We start from the raw sequence: 22,321 nt of genomic DNA, 5'->3' as shown, positions 1-22,321 counted from the left end.
ATCTCACATGGTGGTTGTTGGTGGTAGAAAGGCAGCAAACGAAGACAACCATTATGGTTGGCTGTCATGGTGGTTCTAAACGTTTTCAGGCACACCAAAAACCACACACACCACAGGAACTTGAAGCAGCAGCACACACGTACTCATGTGAAACACGAACACGACATCCCTTCGGGGAGGCAAACGATGATCGAAACAGTGGAAGGAGGGTCGTCAAGCGGGGGTGACAACGGGCTAGCTGGTTGTCGTCGGTTCCACGCACGAAAGAAAGAAAAAGGGTTGCAAAAGACCAATTCCTCTCCGATTAAATGAATGCAACGATATCATCCTGTAACGTGCATCTCCAATCCCCCTGCTTCTCTCCTCAGCAGAATTAACAGTAGAAACAGTAGCAAGGGGTGGCTGCTCGTCATTTCACCACGGTGGCAAGGGTTGGCAGCGTCGGCTGTTAATGGTGATCAACGAAGCAGCAACGCCTGGAGGCTGTCCGCAGCTCCTCGTCGGTTTTGGGCTCTTCCGTCATGGGGGAAAGGAGGTCGATGGTGGTGGTTACTTGGTGGTCTTTGTGCAACTAAGAGGTGACGACTGGAGGATGGGAGGTATAAGGGTGGCGGCTGTATATTTTTCTAAGGGTTAGGGTTTGTGCAAAGCATTTAAACGAGACAGGAGATGGGAGGTGACAGATCTTAGTCCAGCCTCCAAATATCAAACTTATTGCATTTTAACACTTTCAGTCCCTCCATCCCCTTTCTTTTCGAATTAAGTCCATATTTTACTCTTTGTCCCCTGCTTCCAAAAAACTATTCAATACAAGTCCATATGTTACCATTTAACCCTCAACACCCAGAAAATATAACTTTTAACTCCTGAGGATAACACTGATAAATTATTATAGATTTAACGCTAAAAATATAAAATATAGCATACATATCGAGGTTTTATGGGTTACTTATTTATTTTATTTTTATTATAATTATTATTTATTTATTTATTAAATTTTAAACGGAATGCTACAATTCTTTTACTCGGCAAGTAGCAGCTCAAGGTTGGTTTATAGATTATGGAGCTATAGTTCATGTTTGTTGAAGTGAGTCAAGCTTCCATACTTATGGTTTAATATGTGAAGGAACTATGGTGGTGTGTGTTGATGGTCATAGAGTTAGTGTTTGCGACATTGGTATGATGGTCTTGAAATTCCGCAATGGTCGTAGAGTTACCCTCAAGATTTGTTACATGTTCCAGGAATCTTGAAGTGAATTGTATCTATAGATAAGTTTGGTAAGAAGGGTTACACGTGGACATATCAACTTGAACTAAATAAAGTTGGTTTCAATTTTAGATGTTGATTTAGTTGTTGTTGTTGTTAGTGCATGTGAGAGTGATACTAATAGTGGGGATACCATCAGTGATAGTGGCACTGTGGCAGTACCGATAACAAATATGTAACTGGTTTTGAAGTGGATGAAATAATGTTTTATGATTAAAAATATTTAAAATAACGGAAACTAATAGAATGATAAAAATAAACAATAAAGATTTTGATTAATGCAAACCTATGTAAAATCTAAGTTTATCAAGAAACATTTTCCAAGTGTTAAACATGTTACATCATTACTACAACTAGTTCATTATAACATCTATGAACTAAATGGAATACTTACACGAGGAGGTAAGAGATATTTCATTACGTTATATGATGAATCGATTCGATTCTTTCATGTTTATTTATCGCGATAAAAAACGAAGTCTTTGATGCATTTAAATTGTATAAGGCCAAGGTTGAAATCAACATGAGAAACACATAAAGATTCTTGGTAGAGAATATTTCAATCAAGGGATTGTGAAGACTTGTTGACGACCTTAGTTGGTGCTATTTAGACTCTATTATGGGTTAGATGAACTTTAGTTAAAAATGGAGGAATCAGGTTTGCAGGTGCCTATAATTTCCCTATATTTGAGTACTTTTCAATGGGTCACCGACAACCTAGTTCTTTATGGAGTGGGGTTCAGGCAGGGTGATCCTCTTTAACCTTTTTATTCATTATGGTAGTCGAGGACCTTCATGTCGTTATGGAAGAAGCCAAAGAAAAGGATGTGTTTTCAAGTATTTAATTATAGAATAGTGGGCCTACAATCTCATATTTGCAAAATGTAGATGATGTGATCTTCTTTGGTAATTAGTCTTTGGAAAACACTCATAACCTTATAAGGATACTCAGATGCTTCGAATTAGCTTATGGTTTAAAGGTAAATCTACATAAAAGCAAACTATTTGGGTTTGCAACACAACATGTGGAACTCGAACTTGCTTCCAAACATCTTAATTGCTTAATTTGATCTCTCATAATAACGTACATAGGTCTTACAATTGGAATATCAATGGAACGTGCAATACGTTAGTCCTTTATCATTGATAAGTCCATGCAAAACTCTTCTCTTAGAAGGCAAAAACCCTCTCGTTTGGCGGTCGATTGACTCTCTACAAATTTGTTCTTGGTAGTCTTGGTACATATTTCCTTTTAACATACAAGGTACCTGAAAAAAATATTAACCAACTGGAGAAAATAAGGATGAGGTTCTTCAGGAGAGAGAATATAGAAAATGAAATATGGCATGGATCATATCAGATTAACGTGTAGAAAAGAAGAGGCGATTGAGGTGATCGATAGGCATCCTAGATCTACAATCCAGCCCTAGTTTGTAAGGAGAAGTTGGGTTAAGTGTTAACCTCCAGCTAATTCTTCTAAGTTTACTTCCTTTTAATATTGTTGTTGTTATTCATCTCCTAGGTCCTTGGTAACGCTCATTTTATATATAAAATGTGCCAACCATTAAAAAACAATTTATTATATCAATCAAAAATCACCAGTAAATTTTTGCTAAAAGAATTGGAACAAAAAAATTGATTATGCGTTCCGTTTGGTTAGTATAGTCGAACTGCTCCGTCAAATTCTATTTTTTTTTCCATGTATAAAGTAATTTATTATTTTAAGATATGCCAAAGAATCTAAATTTCATTATATATCATTAAAAAAAAAACCAAATTTATTCTTGCATATAAACTCAAACAAACATTCAATAATCATCAAAATCAAGAACGAAAAAACTAAAAATTATAAATATTTAAGACTTAATAAATAAAAGTTAAAGTGGAACCAAAATTTTATTACTTTTATAAAAATAGTAGAATATATTTTTATGCTTGTAATTTACATGTAACCATTTATATCAATAGGAAATCACCAGGAAATTTACATTGGCTATTGGCTATTGGCTATTGGCTTCTATATATTCACAAAATCACAAGGCATTATTCGCATGCAAAACAACCACCTAAAAACTTACATCAAATCTTCATCAGTTAGACTTAGACAGATAAACCTCCGGCGCCGTTTTCAATATCTCCGGCCATGTATAGGGTAGCAAGTGCGTCAGAGTATCTGGTGATCACCGGATTCGGGATCGACGACATCAAAATCGCCAAGAAAGTATGGGTACTTCCCGGCCAGTCCTGCTCCCGATTCGACATTTCTCCAGTCAACTACACTTTCGATGTTCAGGCCATGAGCGCTGAGAAACTCCCCTTCAAACTCCCCGCGGTATTCACCATCGGTCCTCGTATCGACGATGACGATAGTCTCCACAAATACGCCAAGCTTATCGCTCCTCACGATCAGCAATCAGATCATGTGAAAGAGCTCGTGAAGGGGGTCATCGAAGGGGAGACGCGCGTCCTTGCTGCGTCCATGACCATGGAAGAAATTTTCAAAGGGACGAAGGATTTTAAAAAGGAAGTGTTCGATAAGGTTCAATTGGAACTTAATCAGTTCGGATTGTTGATCTACAATGCCAATGTGAAACAGATGGTCGACGAACCTGGACAGGAGTATTTTTCGTACCTAGGGCAAAAAATCCAACAGGAGGCTGCAAATCAAGCTAAGATCGATGTTTCTGAAGCAAGGATGAAGGTAATTTTATGTTTCTTAAGTTTTGAATGATGGATACTCAGTATGCGATTCACGATTGATTGTTGTTTTAGGGTGAAATTGGATCTAAGCTTCGCCAAGGCCAAACGCTTCAGAATGCAGCGAAGATAGACGCAGAGACAAAGATCATAGCGACACAGAGGGAAGGACAGGGGAAGAAGGAGGAGATAAAGGTGAAAACGGAGGTGAAGGTGTTTGAAAACCAGAGGGAGGCTGAAGTGGCTGAAGCAAATGCAGAGCTGGCAATGAAGAAGGCAAAGTGGGCCAAGGATTCACAGGTTGCAGAGGTGGAATCGAAAAAGGCGGTGGCGCTCCGCGAGGCGGAGCTGCAGAAGGAGGTGGAGATCATGAACGCGATGACTCAGACGGAGAAACTCAAGGCCGAGTTCTTGAGCAAAGCTAGCGTTGAGTATGAAACGAAGGTGATAACTTCTATCAAATCAATCCTCTATTAAACATGAATTTAAACTTGTATTTGAACAATCGATGTGTGAATAAAGGTACAAGAGGCGAATTGGGAACTTTATAGGAAGCAGAAGTCTGCAGAAGCAATTCTGTACGAGAAAGAGAAGGAAGCGGAGGCTCAGAAGGCGATGGCGGAGGCGACACTCTACTCCCGCCAACAAGTCGCCGACGGCGAATTATATGCAAAACAGAAGGAGGCGGAGGGACTTGTTGCTCTTGCTCAAGCTCAAGGTACTTACTTACGCACCCTTTTGGGTGCCATGGGAGGCAACTATGGAGCTTTAAGAGACTATTTGATGATCAATGGAGGAATGTATCAAGAAATCGCCAAGATTAATGGTGAGGCAGTTAAGGGTTTGCAGCCGAAGATTAGCATATGGACCGGCGCAAATGGTGGTGGTGATGGTGGTGCGATGAAGGAAGTCGCCGGCGTTTACAAAATGTTGCCGCCGTTGTTTAACACGGTTCATGAGCAAACGGGGATGGTCCCACCATCGTGGATGGGGAAGATTACAGAATCGTGACCGTGATTTTGTATTACGTGGAGCTTATTAATTAAGTAGATAAATATTTTGAAATATTTTAGGTTTATATATGAGTATATCTTTTCTTAATGCTTGTATTTTGTTTTGATATCTTTTTATTTGAATTGAAGATTATCTTTAATGGGAAAAAATATTTTTGAGTTTCGATATCTTTCTATTGAATTGAAGGTTATCCTATTTAAATAATGGGATTCCAAAGGTTAGTATTTTTTGAAAATCTTGTGAAAGAATCTTTAAACTTTGATTAATGAAAAAATCATCGTTTTTATTTTATTTATAATTATAATTAAGCCTAAGAAATTGGTAATGTTTGTAAAACGGGTCTTATATCCGATTAACGTTAATGTTATCGGTTTCATATGTTTAATTGTAAATAACGTTAATGTTATCGGTTTCAAAGTTTAGAGTTTTTTTTCTATAGATTCTTCCATCATTTTGTATATAAGTAAGAGATTCCATAAATTAATACATTTTATCTCATCATTGTTTAAAACAATAAAATTATATGGAATAGAAACTCGATAAGTTAATACTAGATTATTTAATAAATTTTTGGTGATAATATTTTTGACGGGTTTTGATTCGGAGATAGAGTATTAATTTTTGCCATAAGTATTTCTTAAAATTATTTTAACATTATAGCATAGGCCTCCAAAGTATATTGTATATGTTTTGTTGAGTGTGTTGTGTGAGGTTGACTATATCATAGAAGTGCATTACCATAAAGGTATGTTGGATGTGTTTTGTGATGTAAATTATATTATAAAGCAATATATCAACATAAAAGTATATATCATAGGCCTCCGAAACTATGTATGTATCTTGTGAGATAAGCTATACCACAAAGCAAATTAACAACTCTAACATAAACATTTAATTTCCTTTTACACCAACATAAACATTTAATTCTCACGTATTGCGCAATGTAGGTTAAAAATATATTGTTAAAATGTTGAAAAATATATGTTTAAAATGATTATATTATTAACATTAACTTTGATATAATATTTTAAACAATATTATTTATTGACATCAATCCACATTCCTCATTAATAATATTAAATATAATTATATATTTAATATTAATTTTAACAATTTTTATGATTGATTAATTTAAATTTTTATTTATACGGTTATTTTCTAATTTCAATAATGTTTATTTATACAATTTATTTGTTGTTAGTTATGTAATTTATAAATTGATGTTATTATTATTTAAATTTGTTGTTCTTTAGTTTTAAACCACTTATTATTATTAATAAGTTAAAGAAGACTTTTAAGAAGCTCTTAATACTACTATTAAAATGTGAAACATACACTAAATAATAAACTGATAAGATAGACAATTTGCATTTCAAAAGAGATTTGCATGGATAATATGACATATCCATGATTTTTATAATTTGATTTTATTATTTATAATTATGGTTTATTAGTTTTAAAACCACTTATTACTATTAATAAATGAAAGAAAACTTTTAAAATATACTTTTTATTATTATTAAAATGTTAAACATATAATAAAATATAAAGTGATACGATAGACACTTTACATTTTAAAGAGACTCACATGAATATTATGTATAATATTGCATATCCATGATTTTTTTATTAATTATTACTTCGAAGCAACACAAACATACAAACATATATACAATATTTAATTAAATATTATCTATATCACTTTCCATAACATATAATCGATAATATGAATCTAATATAATTTATATTAAAGTTTCAACCACAACATAAAATGATTGTTTTAAAAGAATAATTAAACAAAGAAAAATATAAAAAAAAGAATTAGTATATAACAAACTAATAAATTAAAAACTTTAACATAATAACATGGCTCGAAAAATAGTCCAAAGCCCTCAAGCAACACAAAACATTTAAACTTGTTTTCTTTGTGAATTTTGTATATGATTTGTATTTGTGTGTCTACTCAAAGAGAATGGTATTTTTATAGTATATTATCCATTAATTGCTAATTAAACATATTATATAAGTTATAAAACCTTTCATGACATGTGATTAATTACTTTGAAGGTGGAAAGGTGTGGGGGTTTCAAATGCATGAGGTGCTTAGAAATTTGTATAGGGGTTTCAAATGCATGAGGTGATAGGAAAAATGCTTCCTTTATAAGCATAGTATGATTATACCTTGCAAAACATATCCAATATATCTTAAAGGCGTAAGGTAAATAGTTTTATTGTATTAAACCTTCATGAAATCTATGTTATAACTTATCCAGGGACGAACGAAGGAATTGATAGTAGGTGTTGCTGATTTTTTTTTTCGGGCGAAACATAATATAAAACCAAAAATTAATTCATTACGTCTACTAAAAAAATCATCAATTACATAAAAAGTTAAAAACATAACAACTATCTATTACAATTTAAATTTGTCCTCTTCGTGCCGACATCTTTTGGAACCGTTCCATTACTTTTTCATTCTCAACTTTCACAAGTGCTTCGGTCTCAACATGGCAAAGCAATGCGTCGTTCAAAAAGTCATCGCCAATTTTGTTGCGCAAGTCGGTCTTCAAGAGTTTCATCTTCAAAAAGCATCTTTCTACACTTATGGTCGCTACGGGTAATATCAAAGTCAACTTTAAAAGCTTATAAACCAAAGGATAAGACCGATGTTTCCCCGTACTAACCATCAAACGAGAAAGTTCGGAAATTCCTTTCAAACTAGTGAAACGCTCATCTTTGATGCAAGAGTGATAAAATATGTCAAGTTGTCCTTCAAGGTCTATCATATCTGAATCATCAAAGTTATACTTGTACAACTCACCCAACTTCAACAACTTTGATTTTGTCAAATTGTGCAAATGAATCACAAGGGCTCAAAGCACCCATGTATTCTAGTAGTTGGGTGGTTGTTTCACTAAATCGATCCAGATATTCTATAAGTTGCATATCCACCACCGTGTTGAAGATTTCAACCTTAAAATGAAATATATTAGTCTTTGTGGTCTTACAGTTTCTCGCACCAACATACAAATCTTCCATATCCAAAATATCAATATCGTGTATTAGACAAAAAGAGGATACCTTTGGCAAAATGATAGCAAACCCCGTGTTTCTTAAAGCTTTCAATGCTTCCATTGTCCCTCTAACCATCGAAGCCGCTTCTAAAATGTCTAGATCTTTTCTTTGAAGTTGCTTTGACAATGTACCTGTGAGGCGTAAAATCTCATACATCATATATAAGTAAAACACGAACTCATATGATTTAAAATATGATAAGATTCCGGATGCTTGTTGACGGTTTGCTAATGACCCTCCTTCTTCTTTCACAAAATCTAACACTACAAGAACATCCGCAAACAACTTCATCAAATTTGTGAGTGTGTTGAAATGTGAACCCCATCTTGTATCTCCCGCTCGAACTAGTGTAGTCTCTTGATTTAACCTTTTCCCCGTTTCAAGTTCACCACCGCACAATCCTTTTTGCACCCTTTCCCTTGCTTGTTCCCGTAGTAAGTCTTTTCTTTTACACGAGTCACAAACAACATTAACCACCAACGAAATTCGCTTAAAAAAATCACTAACACCATCATGCTTTTTTGCTACAGCCACAACCACTAATTGAAGTTGTTGTGCAAAGCAATGTACATAAAAGGCTGTGTCATTCTCTTGTAATATCAAAGCTTTCAAACCATTGAATTTCCCTCACATATTGCTAGCCTCATCATAACCTTGTCCTCTTATCTATTAAAAAATCAAAAAATATATATGATATAACACATAAATCTAATTAAATTAAATTGAATAAAAAAATTAAATAATAAATTACCTGACTAAAACTCAACTTATTACTTGTAAGGACTTCATTTATGGCATTTTTTTAGTGTCAACGCGGATGTGTCCTTCACGTGAACAAGTCCAATAAATCTTTCCTTCACAAAGCCAAGACTATTGACATATCGCAAAAGAATAGCCATTTGCTCCTTTTTGAGATATCACTAGATTCATCAACTAATAAAGCAAATACATCTTGCCCAATCTCTTGGCGAATACTCAAAAATACTTCTTGTGCAAAACATTGCACAAGTTCCTTTTGAATTTTTGGGCAAATAAGTTGATTGTTTTAGGAGCATTTTCTAAAGTATTGTTAAAAATATATTCACTAGTCTCTCGCATGGTTTTTAGCACTTTAATGTAAAGCCCTCTATTTTTCGAGTTAACCAACTCGTCATGACCACGAAACGGTAAACCGGTTTCAATAAAAGTCTAACAACAATAATAGAAACACGTAATCTAGCTTTATATTTATGGTCCTCCGCTTCGGCTTGCATCCTCAAGAGTACATTAATAACTTGTTTTTCTCTTAATAGAAAATCACATTTTTCTCTTGCTTTGTTGTGAAAACTATCAATACTACCCTCATCAGTCCGAAATGCATTTTTTTATTCCAAGTATCAAAACCTTGGGAAACAAATGCATCTCTCCCTCCTTTTTGTCCCATGAGGTCTCCACACACATAACAATATAAACAATATGCTTTATTCTTTTTCACACTATATTCCAACCAATCAAAATCTTTAAACCATGAAGGAACGAAGTTTCTTAATCTATCACCTATTTTCTTTTTTGAAAACTTATGTGACATTATTTGACAAGGCCCTTGAAGCAAATAAGCTCTTCTTACATCATCTCTTACATTTGATTTATAACTTGTAATCGTTGGCCTATCCGCCGGGTCCTTTGGAAGATCTTTCAAATCAACAGTTTCATTAGATTCATTAGAGCATGGTGTTTGTGGAATTGCATTAGAAACATAATGAATTGATTGATTGGTGATTTGTGTTTGGGAAGATCCTTCACCACTTTCATTTGGAATAGGTCTTGGTCTTTTTCCAAGAAAACCACCAAGGGTAACCTACAATTCAACATTAAGCTAAATAACTACTAATTTCACCAAATCATCCAATATCTTCAATAAAAGCATACCAAATTGGTCAATAACATCAATAAGTGAATAACATCAATAGAAACATAACAATTTCAACAACTCCAATAAGATTGAGACTTGAGACATAGCATTCAAATCGGACAATGGGTTAATGAGATTTGATTTTTGCTCAAGGAATGGAAGAAAGACTGCAGTGAGCCAGGCCAGCGATTCGATTTTTTTTTCTTTTTTGTCGATGTCGATCGAACCCTTCAGCCTTCACAGAAGCTTCGTATTTTCCCTCTGATGTCGATAATTTTTTTTGGCATATGTTCCTTCATTTTTTCTTTCATCCGATTAATGAAATGTCCAAGTGGACCAAATCCAAACTCCCAATTGGACTATCTTACAAATGTCATTGGGCTTTTTTTAGACTTATTTGTTTTTTAAGGCTACAATTAATAATGGTTTTGGGCTACTAATTAAGAGTTGAAGTGATAAACTAAATAACTAATTATAACTTTAGGTTGTAAATATATTTTTGGCATTCCTTGATCCAATAGAATGACAAAAAAAATTATGTAGTTGTCAATTTTTTTTACGTAGTTGCTGGTTTTTTTTACGTAGTGGCACGATAAGTTAAAAAAAATTCGAAAAAATTACCACTACGTACACTGGAACTAGGTGTTGTCGGTACCACACCAGGCACCTAGTAAGAACCGCCCCTGAGCCTATCTCATAAATATATCCAACACACTTTAGAGGTGTATGGTATTTCTCCATGACAAAAATCTATGATGCTGACATAATTGTGATAAAAAAAACATATGGCAAAAATTAATACTCGATTATTTAATAAATTCTTTAAAATAGTATTTTTGGTTGGTCCGGGTTCGGGGATATATTGCTAAATTTGTTAAAATTATAAGATAATTTATGAATCTCACTTAAAATATAAACTAATAATTTCTTATGTGGTATATATTATATAAAAAAGTTTTAATTAATTCATATTTTATATGGAGTCTACAAATTATCTTATAGTTTTAAAGATTTATTAATTTAACATTCTATCCCTAAATCAGAACCCATCAAAAATATATCAAAAAGAAATTATTAAATAATCAAGTAGTAATTTAGCGAGTTTCTATTACGTGTAGCATTATTGTATTAAACAATGATGAAACAAAATGTATTAAGTTTTGAAATCTCTTAATTGTAAACAAAATGAATTGGAAAATCTCTAGAAAATTCTTATTAATGAAAAAACCTTCCTTAATTTTTTTAATTACTATTAATCCCACAAAATTGGTAAACTATTGTGTCAACCAAGTATAAAACCTATTTTGCAAACGTTTATCGGTATTATTGACTTAATTACTCGAATTACAAATTCCTCTAACCCATTATGTTGAAAGCATAAAATTAAACATATCGATGATCCTCCAAACACAATGCCCATGTCTCTCCCGCTTAGGTTTCAAACTACCACCGACTAACGTCTGCAATCAACAATGCCTCTGACTGGCTCAAATAGATACACACCAACCTAAGATGATCCTTTGGATAATAACCATCCAATCATAAAGAAACTCTGAATCTCATATTGAGACCTCGAGAACTTTCCCATGCATTACAACTTCGAACTAAACAAGGACGATTAATATAACACTTCATTGACGAGGCACCTCGAGAGTTGAACCCTACTCCATAAAAATTACAGATGCTCTAATAATAATCCTAACAAACCCTTCATAACAACTGAATTGTCTGTCTGCCGGCAGTTCCTGAACTTGCACACGTTCACCAATATCTTGCTGGTTTTACACCTCAAATCTGAAATTTTATGCCTACTCTCTATTCCCTTTGAAGGTGTGATGCTAGAAAAACATAACCTTATCTTAGAAAACAACATCTGAAGACATCAACCGACCACCCAGCCTCGGGCTGAAATCCTTAAGTTGATCATCACCATCGCTTCCTACTTTAGCCTCACTACTTAAACCGACACTACATTGAACAAGGCCTTCGAGACATTAGAATCAGCTAACTCTCATAGGTTTGCACTAATAATACCCTATCTTCCATGACCACTAAGGCCCAAACATTTACCAGACTCGTCTTCATCCTAAACGCCCATCACCGAAATATTGGCAGGGATGGAGACGAATTCAGTTAACCCTAGTGCTATACCACACCATTTACCGTACACTAGCTCCTTAGAAGCCTTTTTAACTCTTCTTGACCCTCATACAGATCATATGCTTTCAGTAGTATGAGACCATACTACCTTTCACACATACTCGTACGTGTCCCAAGAGTTGTCTCAAAGTTCCTAAATCACTACACACGACCACTACCAACCGTTCTAATCACATATACCCACACCCAATTGATTAAATACTACTAATCTATATATATATATATATATATATATATATATATATATTCTCCTTTTAGGGTATCTCTTATGCAAATGCGCATACTAGCACATTCTAACATTCTTCATAGGTCACTAGGAAGTCCCACCGCACCCTGCTATCATTTGCGGAAGAAACTTCTACCAATTTCAAATAACTATCTAACGAATATAATCACATGCAACAAAAATTAAAAAAATCTTTCGACTGAAAGATCTTGCACTACAACGGTTGGACTCAAAAAAGAGTTGTGTAATAAAGTGAAATCAATCATTCTAAAACTATTTAATCTTTGTGGCATGCAACCTAATGTATTCACTTAATAGCTAATTAACATCATTATAGGTTTCAAATATCACAAAGCAATCAACTTTCAAGCAGAAAAATCAACAAACAATAAGGCATCATAAATATTAGGAAATCGTAACACACAATTCCTGAAGATCCTTAGCTTACTCACCATCATGCAAATCTAATAGTTAACATATCACACACAAAAAGGCATCCCTCTTAAGCAAGCACTCTAGCATGCAACCCTAAGCAGATCATTTTCCTACTTTTAGCATGCAATTCATACTATAACATCAATATCATATCATACATGTGAGAATATTTTGGGAATAATTTACTTGAGCTTCAACTGACTGTACACATATCATCTTCCTTTCTCATTTTAAAATTATCATTTTCAAAAGAATTGTGAAAATTCTCGGATCCTTAGTTTGAGTTTAGAATCACACGACTGTTCATCCAAATCCTTCAAACCAGGGCTCTGATACCAACTTGTAACGTTCCATTTTTTAGAATAATATTTCATTTTTGAAATAAAATAAACACCCCTTTTTATAAAGTTATAATCAAGTCAAAACATTTTCTCATAAACCATATTCAAAATCAAAGTGATAAGGAAAAACAATGCAAAATCTCAAATCATAAAACTTTTGATGTGTGTGTACAGTCCCACCTTCATAATCTGATAAGTACATGAAAAACAATTAATCCACAACTGTAAGCACAAAGATTAGTAAGTTCCCCAAAGTACATGCATCTTTTCCTTTAAATACATTGAAAACCCTAAAAAATATCATGGGCTTGGGCAAACGGTCATAACTTCTTCGTTTCTATATTTTTTGTTTCTAAGAAGTGTTTTGGTAATTTGTAACATTTTTTCTATAACATGTTGTAGTGTAACTTGTAATGTGTTATGGACCTGGGTTTCGTCATGGGCTAATGAAGTAGTGCTTAAGAGGCTAAAACTTGAAGTGGAATGGTGTAGAAAGGATTGATATTGAAGAGGATTTGATCATGAAGGAATAAAGCTGACAAAAAGGTGTTAATGAGGGATTGAGCCACATTTTCTGTTAAACTTGTAAGTGTGACACATAGGTTTTTCTTAACTAGACAATAAATGGATTTAACCTCGATTATATAATGTGTATCAACATACTTCAGATGATTCTTTTCTCTCTTTCTTTCTTGATAAAGTTTAAGTTTCATAGTGAGGTTTTCTTCAAGATTTACATAGTTTTGAAAGATAGCACAAGATTACATCATGTAATTTTATGATTGTATTATGTGATTTATCTTTCTTTGATTGTAGTATTGTTGTTATTCTATTTTCTAATTTAGTTATTGTAGATATTGTTTATGAAATATGTTTTAGTCATAATTCCACTTTAATAAACGAGTTTATGTTTTTTTAATAATATCAACCTCTTAGGTGGATGAACTAAGAGTTTTATGTCTACAAAAATTTCAATATGTTAATTTCAGGATACTACCCCTAACTCCTTTAACTAAAAATAAACCTAACTCCTTTACCCAAAATCAACCTAACTCGTTGAACAAAAACACTTAATGAAACCACAAACTACTATAAGAAAAAAATATATATACCATCATTATCAAGCTCCCAAATGTATTTGTCTTGATTTTCAGACATAATAAGGGGGTGTTTGGGAACGCTTTTCAATCAACTTATTGACTTTTTCGAAAAACCAGGAATTCTTGGCTTTTGAAAAAATCATTTTTACACTAAAAGTTTGGTGTTTACCAAACATTTTTTTTAACTTAATGACTTTTTTAAAAGTCAATAATATTATAATAAGTCATTTTGGAAAGCACTCCCAAACACCTTATAACATTCGCAAGTAAGCCCTACATCTCCATTAACTATGTCATCTTGGCCCCGCCTATCATATCTCACATCTCACCTCCATGTCCACCTCCATGCATCGTATATCCGTAAATCACTAACCATGTAACTCCTACTAGTTTCCAACTAGAAGAGTCCACAGAAACGCATATAAAACAAGATATTTCCACACTTCAGCTACGTCTAAAACATCATGTTGTGACCATTACCGATTTCTTTTATGAGTGTATCATAAGGTAAAATTCCAATGATAATACAATACCTATTTTTCATAATATGTATTATGTAAAAAAAATGTAAATCGATATCAGCCGAGTAGATGAAATTAAGTATAGAATTGCTTTAAATTGAGAAATGCTATTTAGGAAAATGTAACTACAGAGAGTTGTGGATCTTGTCGAGATGATTCTGTGGATATAAAGATCATCAAAACAAATTTAGTATGAGAGAGTTATGGTCGTTTGAAGTTGAGATAAAGTGCATTGCTATTTTGAGAAAGTCAACGAAAGTCAAAGTCTATGGTCAGCTCTTGATAACCAAGGTGTGATGGTATGCTTACCATGACATGGCAATGAGTGTGTCACTGAGATATGTGTCAACTAGAGAACGATACATGATAAAGGTCACCATACATGATAAAGATGCAGTCTGCTTGCTCACCACAACGTGGCACACATATGGCCACGACATGGCGATGCCCAAAATATAAATGAGTTCTCATGTCATTTTTGGGATTTTGTCATGATTGATCGTACATGCTGCTCGGGAAGCATTCTCAGTAGATTTTGACAGGGAAGATATATCATAGTACTGGAGATACGTGGCTGATGTAACATCCTGTTTCACATTGCTTCCATTTTGAGTTGGTGATCAAAGGACTGGGTATTAACAGGCTTCAGACCCTCGAGAAGTTGGGGTTTGGACTCAGTTGGAGTGGTTAAGGTATTTCAGATAGTTCGGGTATTTGGTTTGTATTTCGAAATCAAATGGGCATTTTGGTAATTTGTCAGCTCGGGTTTTTATGGAAAGCGGATGTTCATTCGGGATATCTTATGGTGAGTATGAATGGATATCAGTATTGAGTGTCTTGATACCTTTATATGGATATAAGGATCGTCGAAATCGGGTTTCTAACAAAGGAGTTATGATCTTCAGAGTATTTACGGTTAAGGGGTTGAGAAGTACACGGAGTGTACAACAAGGTATGCTTAGCGTACAAGCAGTAAAGCGAGTATGCGGGGCATACCAAGTGGTACGCTTAGCGTACTCATGTGAATGTATTGATCGGGAATCCGAAGGTGTACGTTGGACGTATAGAAGTGTATGCGGGGCATACGGTCAGATCTTGAAAACCCTAATTTTCGGGGCTATCCACTATTTAAGCATTCTTATGGACTTGAAACCCTCATTTTATCAACCTCCTTTTCCACCTTACACTACACTCGGACCCTAATTACATGATCGTGTGTTTTGAGCCTAGAAGGTCTTTGTAAGGTGGATTTTGGTGCTTTGAAGGAAGGTGGTCATCCTGAAGCTTCACTCGAGGAGTGAAGGCTTATAGATCCAAAATCCAATCAGCATTTGGTACTCATTTAAGGTATAAAGTTTTGAACTTGATGCTTAGCTTAGATCTCTTTTGGTTTGGGTTTATGAACCTTTTTGGTTCCATTGTTGAGATCTTATGAGTTCATATCATTTCTGAAGCTTAGAGTTGCCACTCTTGGTGTTATTTTGGTCCTTGAGTCATAAAGTTGCCATCTTTGGGGTCTAAACCCATCCATGCATGAGTTAGGACCATTTTCATGATAGTAAAGTGTTATATTTTGAGGTTGGGTCCATTTGGGGCATGCAAAGTCACCAAGTCAATGACTGTATGGGTCTAGACGTTGTTTAGGACTCAGATATATGGTTTGGACCTATTATCTTAGCATTAAGTGCTTAATGGCTAAAGTAGGATTAAGAAGGGAATACACTGGGCGTACAAGCCTATACGTGCAACGTACAAGCCATTAAGCGTGCATGCGCAACGTACAGCTGAGTACGCCCTGCGTACTCAGTCATATTGGACTACGCAATTATGGGCCTCGGGTTGGACCATTTCATGGACTTAGTTGTTGTGGGCCTTCGTGGACCATCTGAAAACAGGTTTCTGGACCAAGAAAATATTGGGCTTTAGGATAAGGCCCATTGGATAGGTTTGGGACCAATTTGGAAAATTGCACCATAAATGGGCCATTATTGGGCTTTGGATGATTATGGGCTAATAGGCCATCAGAATGCCAAATGTTTTGAACTAGAAAGATGGTTGGGCTTTAAGGTAAGGCCCATCTCTTTTATTTTGCATGAAGTGATGATGTAATTGAAAAAAAAGTCGATGGAACATGGACATTACCCTTTCCATTATTACTTGAATGACAAGGAGTTGTAGTAGAAACATTGTGGCTTTCATAAGGTATTATAGAAGCAACATTTGTGACTTTAAGATTTATGGAACCAACATTGTTGCTCTTAACCTCATCACTTTGAACCATACCTAACCTTGAAGTGTTCTTCCAATGACTATGGAATTATACTCACCCCATCTCGTGTTTTTTCCCTTCCCACTTCCTCTTCATCATGTGAAATTTCGTTAACTTTGCCATCCACCTTCTCACTATTAGCTTGGTTAAATGTACCAAACTCTTTGGCCCTCTCTTATTCATTAACTTCGGTCGTAACCTTATATTCACGACCCTCGTCCACATATTCACCAATTTTACATTCATCTAGTTGAACCTCATAATCATGATCCACCTCCTTCCCATTATCTTTTGGATTTACTACTTCTTCTTTTCAATGGTTGCACCCAACCCAATATCTCTCTAATGCAGGCATCATATTCATAGTTCATATCCCTAAATTTCACATATACTCTTTCAGAGAGCAAAAGCATATTAGAAGCTTTAATACATGATAGATTGTTTTATTTAATTCTTTTATGTAGTTTATTTTAGCATATTTATCCTTTTTTCTTGTTTTTGCATTGCATATTTTATCTTTTCTTTATCTTGGATCGTATTAGGTGCTTTATCTTTTATATAAGGTGTTTTGTAGGTTTTTAGATTCTCATTGTGGTTGCGGATTACCTTGTTGCTGAGTTGCTGGGCTTTATGGGCTTTCGAGGAGTTATTGGGCTTTTTCATATCCATTTTGGAAGAATTAGGCTTGATGTTTCGAAGACTTGGATGCATCATTGACTCTTAAATATGGGTTTGGACTATCTATTTTGATGCTCAAAGATGATTGGCCCATATTTTAATGATGCGAGGTGTGAATTGGACCAAAAGAATCTATGGTAGTGGGGTGGAGTAGTAGAGGAATCAACCAATGACATTTCATCATCTTTTGCATGGGTAAGGTCTCCACCCACGTAACCACCTTCCCAGGGGTATTTTATTCACTTGGCTCATCATTTACCTTGGGGTTTAGGTCTTGTAGCCCCTAGATCAATTTTGGACACCATTGGAGCAGCTTAGGGCGATTTGGAGAGCTAGAGGCATTCATCATCTCATTCTTGTAATATTTGCTAATTCCTTGACGTTAAAACACATTTATGATTACTGTCTTATTGTTATGAGTGGCTAATTATTTTATTTTGGTTGACTTGGGTTAAAACCCTTGGATATTGTGAGTTTTGAAAGATTCATGTTTGGTTATCATTTATCTCATGTTTACGATTCTTAGTTCTTAGTTCTTATGCTTATTTAATACTCTGATCATGGGTTTGGTACTTGATGAGCACTTGTTAGTCTTTTTCTTTGATTTGGTAATGAATCATTGAATTTGCTTAGAACAAGAGCTTTATGATGGTATAAAATCATCTCTAGCTTATGGATCATGACTTCTTTATGGATGTGTAAGCATTCACATCCTCTTAGAATTAGGAATTAATTCATACTTAAGGCTAATCAACTTTCTTGAGATCAATTGCTTCAATTGGATCCTTAATTTTGATTAAGAAGGTGTGTTATGGGCTTCCCCATCCTCCGTACTACCTTTGAGGAGTTTTGACGTATCATGCTTCATGATTGTTATAACCAATTTGGGTTTAATGATAAACTTACTTATTGAATCATAATGGTAGACAAACAAGTATTCATTATGTTGAATTGCCTTAGTTGATCAATTCTCTCTAATATTTCAGCATCTCACCATCTTGTTTAATTGCAAACATTTTAATTCTTCAAGTCTTTTAGTTTTCAAGCAAATCGTAAAACTCGCCATTTTTGGTTTAATTTGGTTTGTTTAGTTTTACTTTACTTGTTCAATTGTATTGAATTGGTAATTGAATTAAACAATTTCCCCGTGGATTTGATTCCCCTTTTTATTACTATATTACATTTTATTTACAAGCAAAATAGTGTAATTTGCTTGGTGGCTTCACATCCCACCAATACATGATCTCCCCGTGGAAACATTCTCCTCTTCGTCTTCAATGACCATGACATCTCACAATTCACTGGCAACCTTCTTATATGTTCTTAACGTCCAATCCAAAGATGTGAGTCACCACCGATCTCCACCCACACCATTTCGTTCATCAATTCAAAATTCCTTTGATAATGGTTTGTTCTTGAAAAAACCTTTTCATCAATATATTTTGTTTGAATTTAATACATGTATTTCTAGCCAAGAATTCTACCCATACTCATAAATCATCATCCACATAATTAATATCTAAATTTCCTTCCTTTGCTCATAACTAATCTCGAAACCACCCACTTAACGTCTTCACCAAATCATTTATTTCAAAAAAAAAAAAAAAAAACAAAAAAATCATTTATCTATTCATTATATTAATAATGCGAGTATAAGAGTATTGTTTATGACAAAATAACATAATATAGAGATTTTATTTTTCTAGGAAAAAAATTAGAATCTCTACAATAATATTAAATATTTTGTTATTATCGAAAGTAAATTCTATTGATGATTTCATATACTAGAAAATCGGGGAATAATCTTCTTAACTAAAGATAATAAGAATCGGAAATCACCAGGAATTTTATATTCATTAGGAGTCCTACGTCTATCTATATATATCATGCAACTAACCTAAAAACTAAAATACAATACCCTCCTACTCCGGCAACCTTTCAGGATCTCCGACCATGTATCGGGTAGCAAATGCATCAGAGTATCTGGTGATCACCGGTTTCGGGATCGACGACATCAAAATCTCAAAGAAAGCATGGGTACTTCCCGGCCAGTCCTGCTCCAAATTCGACATCTCTCCGGTCAACTACACTTTCGATCTCCACGCTATGAGCGCCGAGAAACTCCCCTTCAAACTCCCCGCCGTGTTCACCATTGGTCCCCGGATCGACGACGACGATAGTCTCCACAAATACGCCAAACTTATCTCTCCTCACGATAAGCTATCAAACCATGTGAAGGATCTCGTCATGGGGATTATCGAGGGGGAGACTCGTGTCCTTGCTGCTTCCATGACCATGGAAGAGATTTTCAAGGGGACCAAGGATTTTAAGAAGGAGGTGTTCGATAAGGTTCAACTGGAACTAAATCAGTTTGGATTGTTGATCTACAATGCCAATGTCAAACAACTGGTCGACGAACCTGGACATGAATATTTCTCGTATTTAGGCCAAAAGATCCAACAGGAGGCTGCGAATCAAACCAAGATCGATGTTTCTGAAGCCAAGATGAAGGTGATTTGAATTAATCTTATATTTTTCATGTAGATGTAGATATTGAGTTTATGATTAAGGAATAACGATTGATTGGTTGACGATTTGATTCAGGGTGAAATTGGATCCAAGCTTCGCGAAGGCCAGACGATTCAGAATGCAGCGAAGATAGACGCAGAGACGAAGATCATAGCAACACAGAGACAAGGAGTGGGGAAGAAGGAGGAGATAAAGGTTAAGACAGAGGTGAAGGTGTTTGAGAACCAGAGGGAGGCTGAAGTGGCTGAAGCAAATGCAGAGTTGGCAATGAAGAAGGCAAAGTGGGCCAAGGATTCACAGGTGGCGGAGGTGGAGGCGAACAAGGCGGTGGCGCTGCGGGCGGCTGAGCTGCAGAAGGAGGTGGAGATCATGAACGCGTTGACTCAGACGGAGAAACTCAAGGCTGAGTTCTTGAGTAAAGCTAGCGTTGAGTATGAAACCAAGGTAAATAATTTATATCAAACGTAACTCAAATTTTCAAATCCTCTTTAAACCATGAATCTAAACTTCTATTTGAATAATCGATGTAATTAAACAAAGGTACAAGAAGCGAATTGGGAGCTTTACAGAAAGCAAAAGGCCGCAGAAGCAGTTCTCTACGAGAAGGAGAAACAAGCGGCGGCTCAGAAGGCGATGGCGGAGGCGGCACTCTACTCCCGCCAACAAGTCGCCGACGGTGAGTTATATGCAAAACAGAAGGAGGCGGAGGGACTTGTTGCTCTTGCTCAAGCTCAAGGTACTTACATACGCACACTTTTGGATGCCATGGGAGGCAACTATGGAGCTTTAAGGGATTACTTGATGATTAATGGAGGAATGTATCAAGAGATCGCCAAGATTAACGCCGAGGCTGTTAAGGGTTTGCAGCCGAAGATTAGTATCTGGACCGGTGCAAATGGTGGTGGAGAAGGCGGCGATGGTGGTGCGATGAAGGAGGTCGCCGGCGTTTACAAAATGTTGCCGCCGTTGTTTAACACGGTTCATGAGCAAACGGGGATGTTGCCACCAGCTTGGATGGGGAAGATCGCGGAATCTAAACCACCGCAACCACAGTGGACGTAATTAGTTTAAATATATTTGAATATATTTATTAATTTACTGTTTAAAGACATTTATATTTTGTAGTTAGTTTAAAGTTTGTCATTTATATTTGGTAGTGCTTATTATTGTTGAATATGATATATACTTTCTTCAAAGTTTGGTAACGAAATAAATCTCATAAGATTTTGACTATCTAGAATAACTGGTATATATATATATATATTTTTTTTTAGGTTTCCTCCAAATAATTGGTACATTGTCATGATAACTCATGAGTATATACAAATCTGGTTTAAAATTTTATATATTTGAACTTTTAGAATTTCAAATAACGTTATAGTCAAATAATCTAAAGTAGTTTTGTTGTATTATCTAATCAAATTCCATAAAAATCGTCACACTTTGTTTTTATTTTTTAATATTAGATTTGTTTTACTTGAAGACTTTTAAGAGTTTGTTTTATTTTAAAAAATTGCAAAGTTTTTTCGATAAAAAATTACAAAAAGAATTGGAAAATATTGTTATGTTTAAATTAAAATCTTAATGATTAAATCATTTTTTTTTTTTTTGATAAATTAAATGTTATTTTTTATGTTATAAATAAATAAATTATATACCAAGAAGTCGAACTTTTTTTTTGAACCAACGGAATTTATTTAAAGCCGCGGCTAAAAGAAAGAAGACGGGGCAAAAAGAAAACAACTTACATAATGTTAAAGAAAGGGGGAAACAATCTAAACTTTCCATTTACAATTACTAATTTCATCAAACTAAGATTTGAATTCTTATTGATAAGCTTATTTATAAAAGTTACAAATAACTTAAAAAATTATTTCTTATGTTATAAATAAATAAATTCTTTAACTTTAGGCTGATTTAAGAAGTATCAAAATCTTTGAAAATATATTATGATGTATTTAACTTTAGTTGGAAACTATATCCAAAATAAATAATTCCTAGAAACCGTAATTTCTTAAATATTTTGTTTTCTTAGTTAGAGTTTTGTTTACTTATCTCAAAAACTTCAAAAGAGATCTCGAACTTACCAAAATACGAGCAAAACAGAAATATAAATGT

At 34.6% G+C, this 22,321-nt stretch overlaps 3 protein-coding genes and 1 pseudogene across 4 annotated transcripts; 2 read left to right on the top strand and 2 right to left on the bottom strand.

Annotated features, from left to right (window-relative positions):
• The first annotated feature begins 3,298 nt into the window (after window positions 1–3,298).
• LOC145000706 (flotillin-like protein 3) lies at window positions 3,299–5,116 on the top strand. Its single transcript, XM_078959971.1, has 3 exons — window positions 3,299–3,968; window positions 4,040–4,408; window positions 4,487–5,116. The coding sequence occupies exons 1-3, from the start codon at window positions 3,411–3,413 to the stop codon at window positions 4,973–4,975; spliced, it is 1,416 nt and encodes a 471-aa protein (XP_078816097.1). The 5' UTR covers window positions 3,299–3,410; the 3' UTR covers window positions 4,976–5,116.
• A 2,282-nt stretch (window positions 5,117–7,398) lies between these two features.
• LOC145002359 (uncharacterized) lies at window positions 7,399–7,764 on the bottom strand. Its single transcript, XM_078961646.1, has one exon. It carries the CDS (start codon window positions 7,762–7,764, stop codon window positions 7,399–7,401), a length of 366 nt encoding a protein of 121 aa, XP_078817772.1.
• Window positions 7,765–7,795: 31 nt separating this feature from the next.
• On the bottom strand, window positions 7,796–9,979 carry LOC145002358 (uncharacterized). Its single transcript, XM_078961645.1, has 3 exons — window positions 9,962–9,979; window positions 9,437–9,890; window positions 7,796–8,643 (listed from the first exon to the last, which is right to left on the bottom strand). Exons 1-3 carry the CDS (start codon window positions 9,977–9,979, stop codon window positions 7,796–7,798), a joined length of 1,320 nt encoding a protein of 439 aa, XP_078817771.1.
• Window positions 9,980–19,607: 9,628 nt separating this feature from the next.
• On the top strand, window positions 19,608–21,265 carry LOC145002357 (flotillin-like protein 4 pseudogene; annotated as a pseudogene). The gene is made up of 3 exons (XR_013661860.1): window positions 19,608–20,185; window positions 20,279–20,647; window positions 20,744–21,265. The product of XR_013661860.1 is annotated as a flotillin-like protein 4 pseudogene (transcript).
• Window positions 21,266–22,321: the final 1,056 nt, after the last annotated feature.

The sequence above is a fragment of the Lactuca saligna genome, chromosome 6, assembly GCF_052625555.1.
Source record: "Lactuca saligna cultivar CGN05327 chromosome 6, ASM5262555v1, whole genome shotgun sequence".
NCBI lineage: Eukaryota > Viridiplantae > Streptophyta > Magnoliopsida > Asterales > Asteraceae > Lactuca > Lactuca saligna.
The sequence above is the reverse complement of the archived record's forward strand: the minus strand, read 5'-3'. Positions and strand labels throughout refer to the sequence as shown.

Excerpts from the sequence above, each read along its gene's own strand:
- LOC145000706 (XM_078959971.1), top strand. The coding sequence starts at position 3,411 with ATGTATAGGGTAGCAAGTGCGTCAGAGTATCTGGTGATCACCGGATTC. Across the intron at positions 3,969-4,039 it reads TTTCTGAAGCAAGGATGAAG|GGTGAAATTGGATCTAAGCT; the intron begins GTAATTTTATGT and ends TTGTTGTTTTAG. Across the intron at positions 4,409-4,486 it reads GCGTTGAGTATGAAACGAAG|GTACAAGAGGCGAATTGGGA; the intron begins GTGATAACTTCT and ends GTGTGAATAAAG.
- LOC145002359 (XM_078961646.1), bottom strand. The coding sequence starts at position 7,764 with ATGATAGACCTTGAAGGACAACTTGACATATTTTATCACTCTTGCATC.
- LOC145002358 (XM_078961645.1), bottom strand. Across the intron at positions 8,644-9,436 it reads AGATGCATTTGTTTCCCAAG|AGAATGACACAGCCTTTTAT; the intron begins GTTTTGATACTT and ends TGATATTACAAG.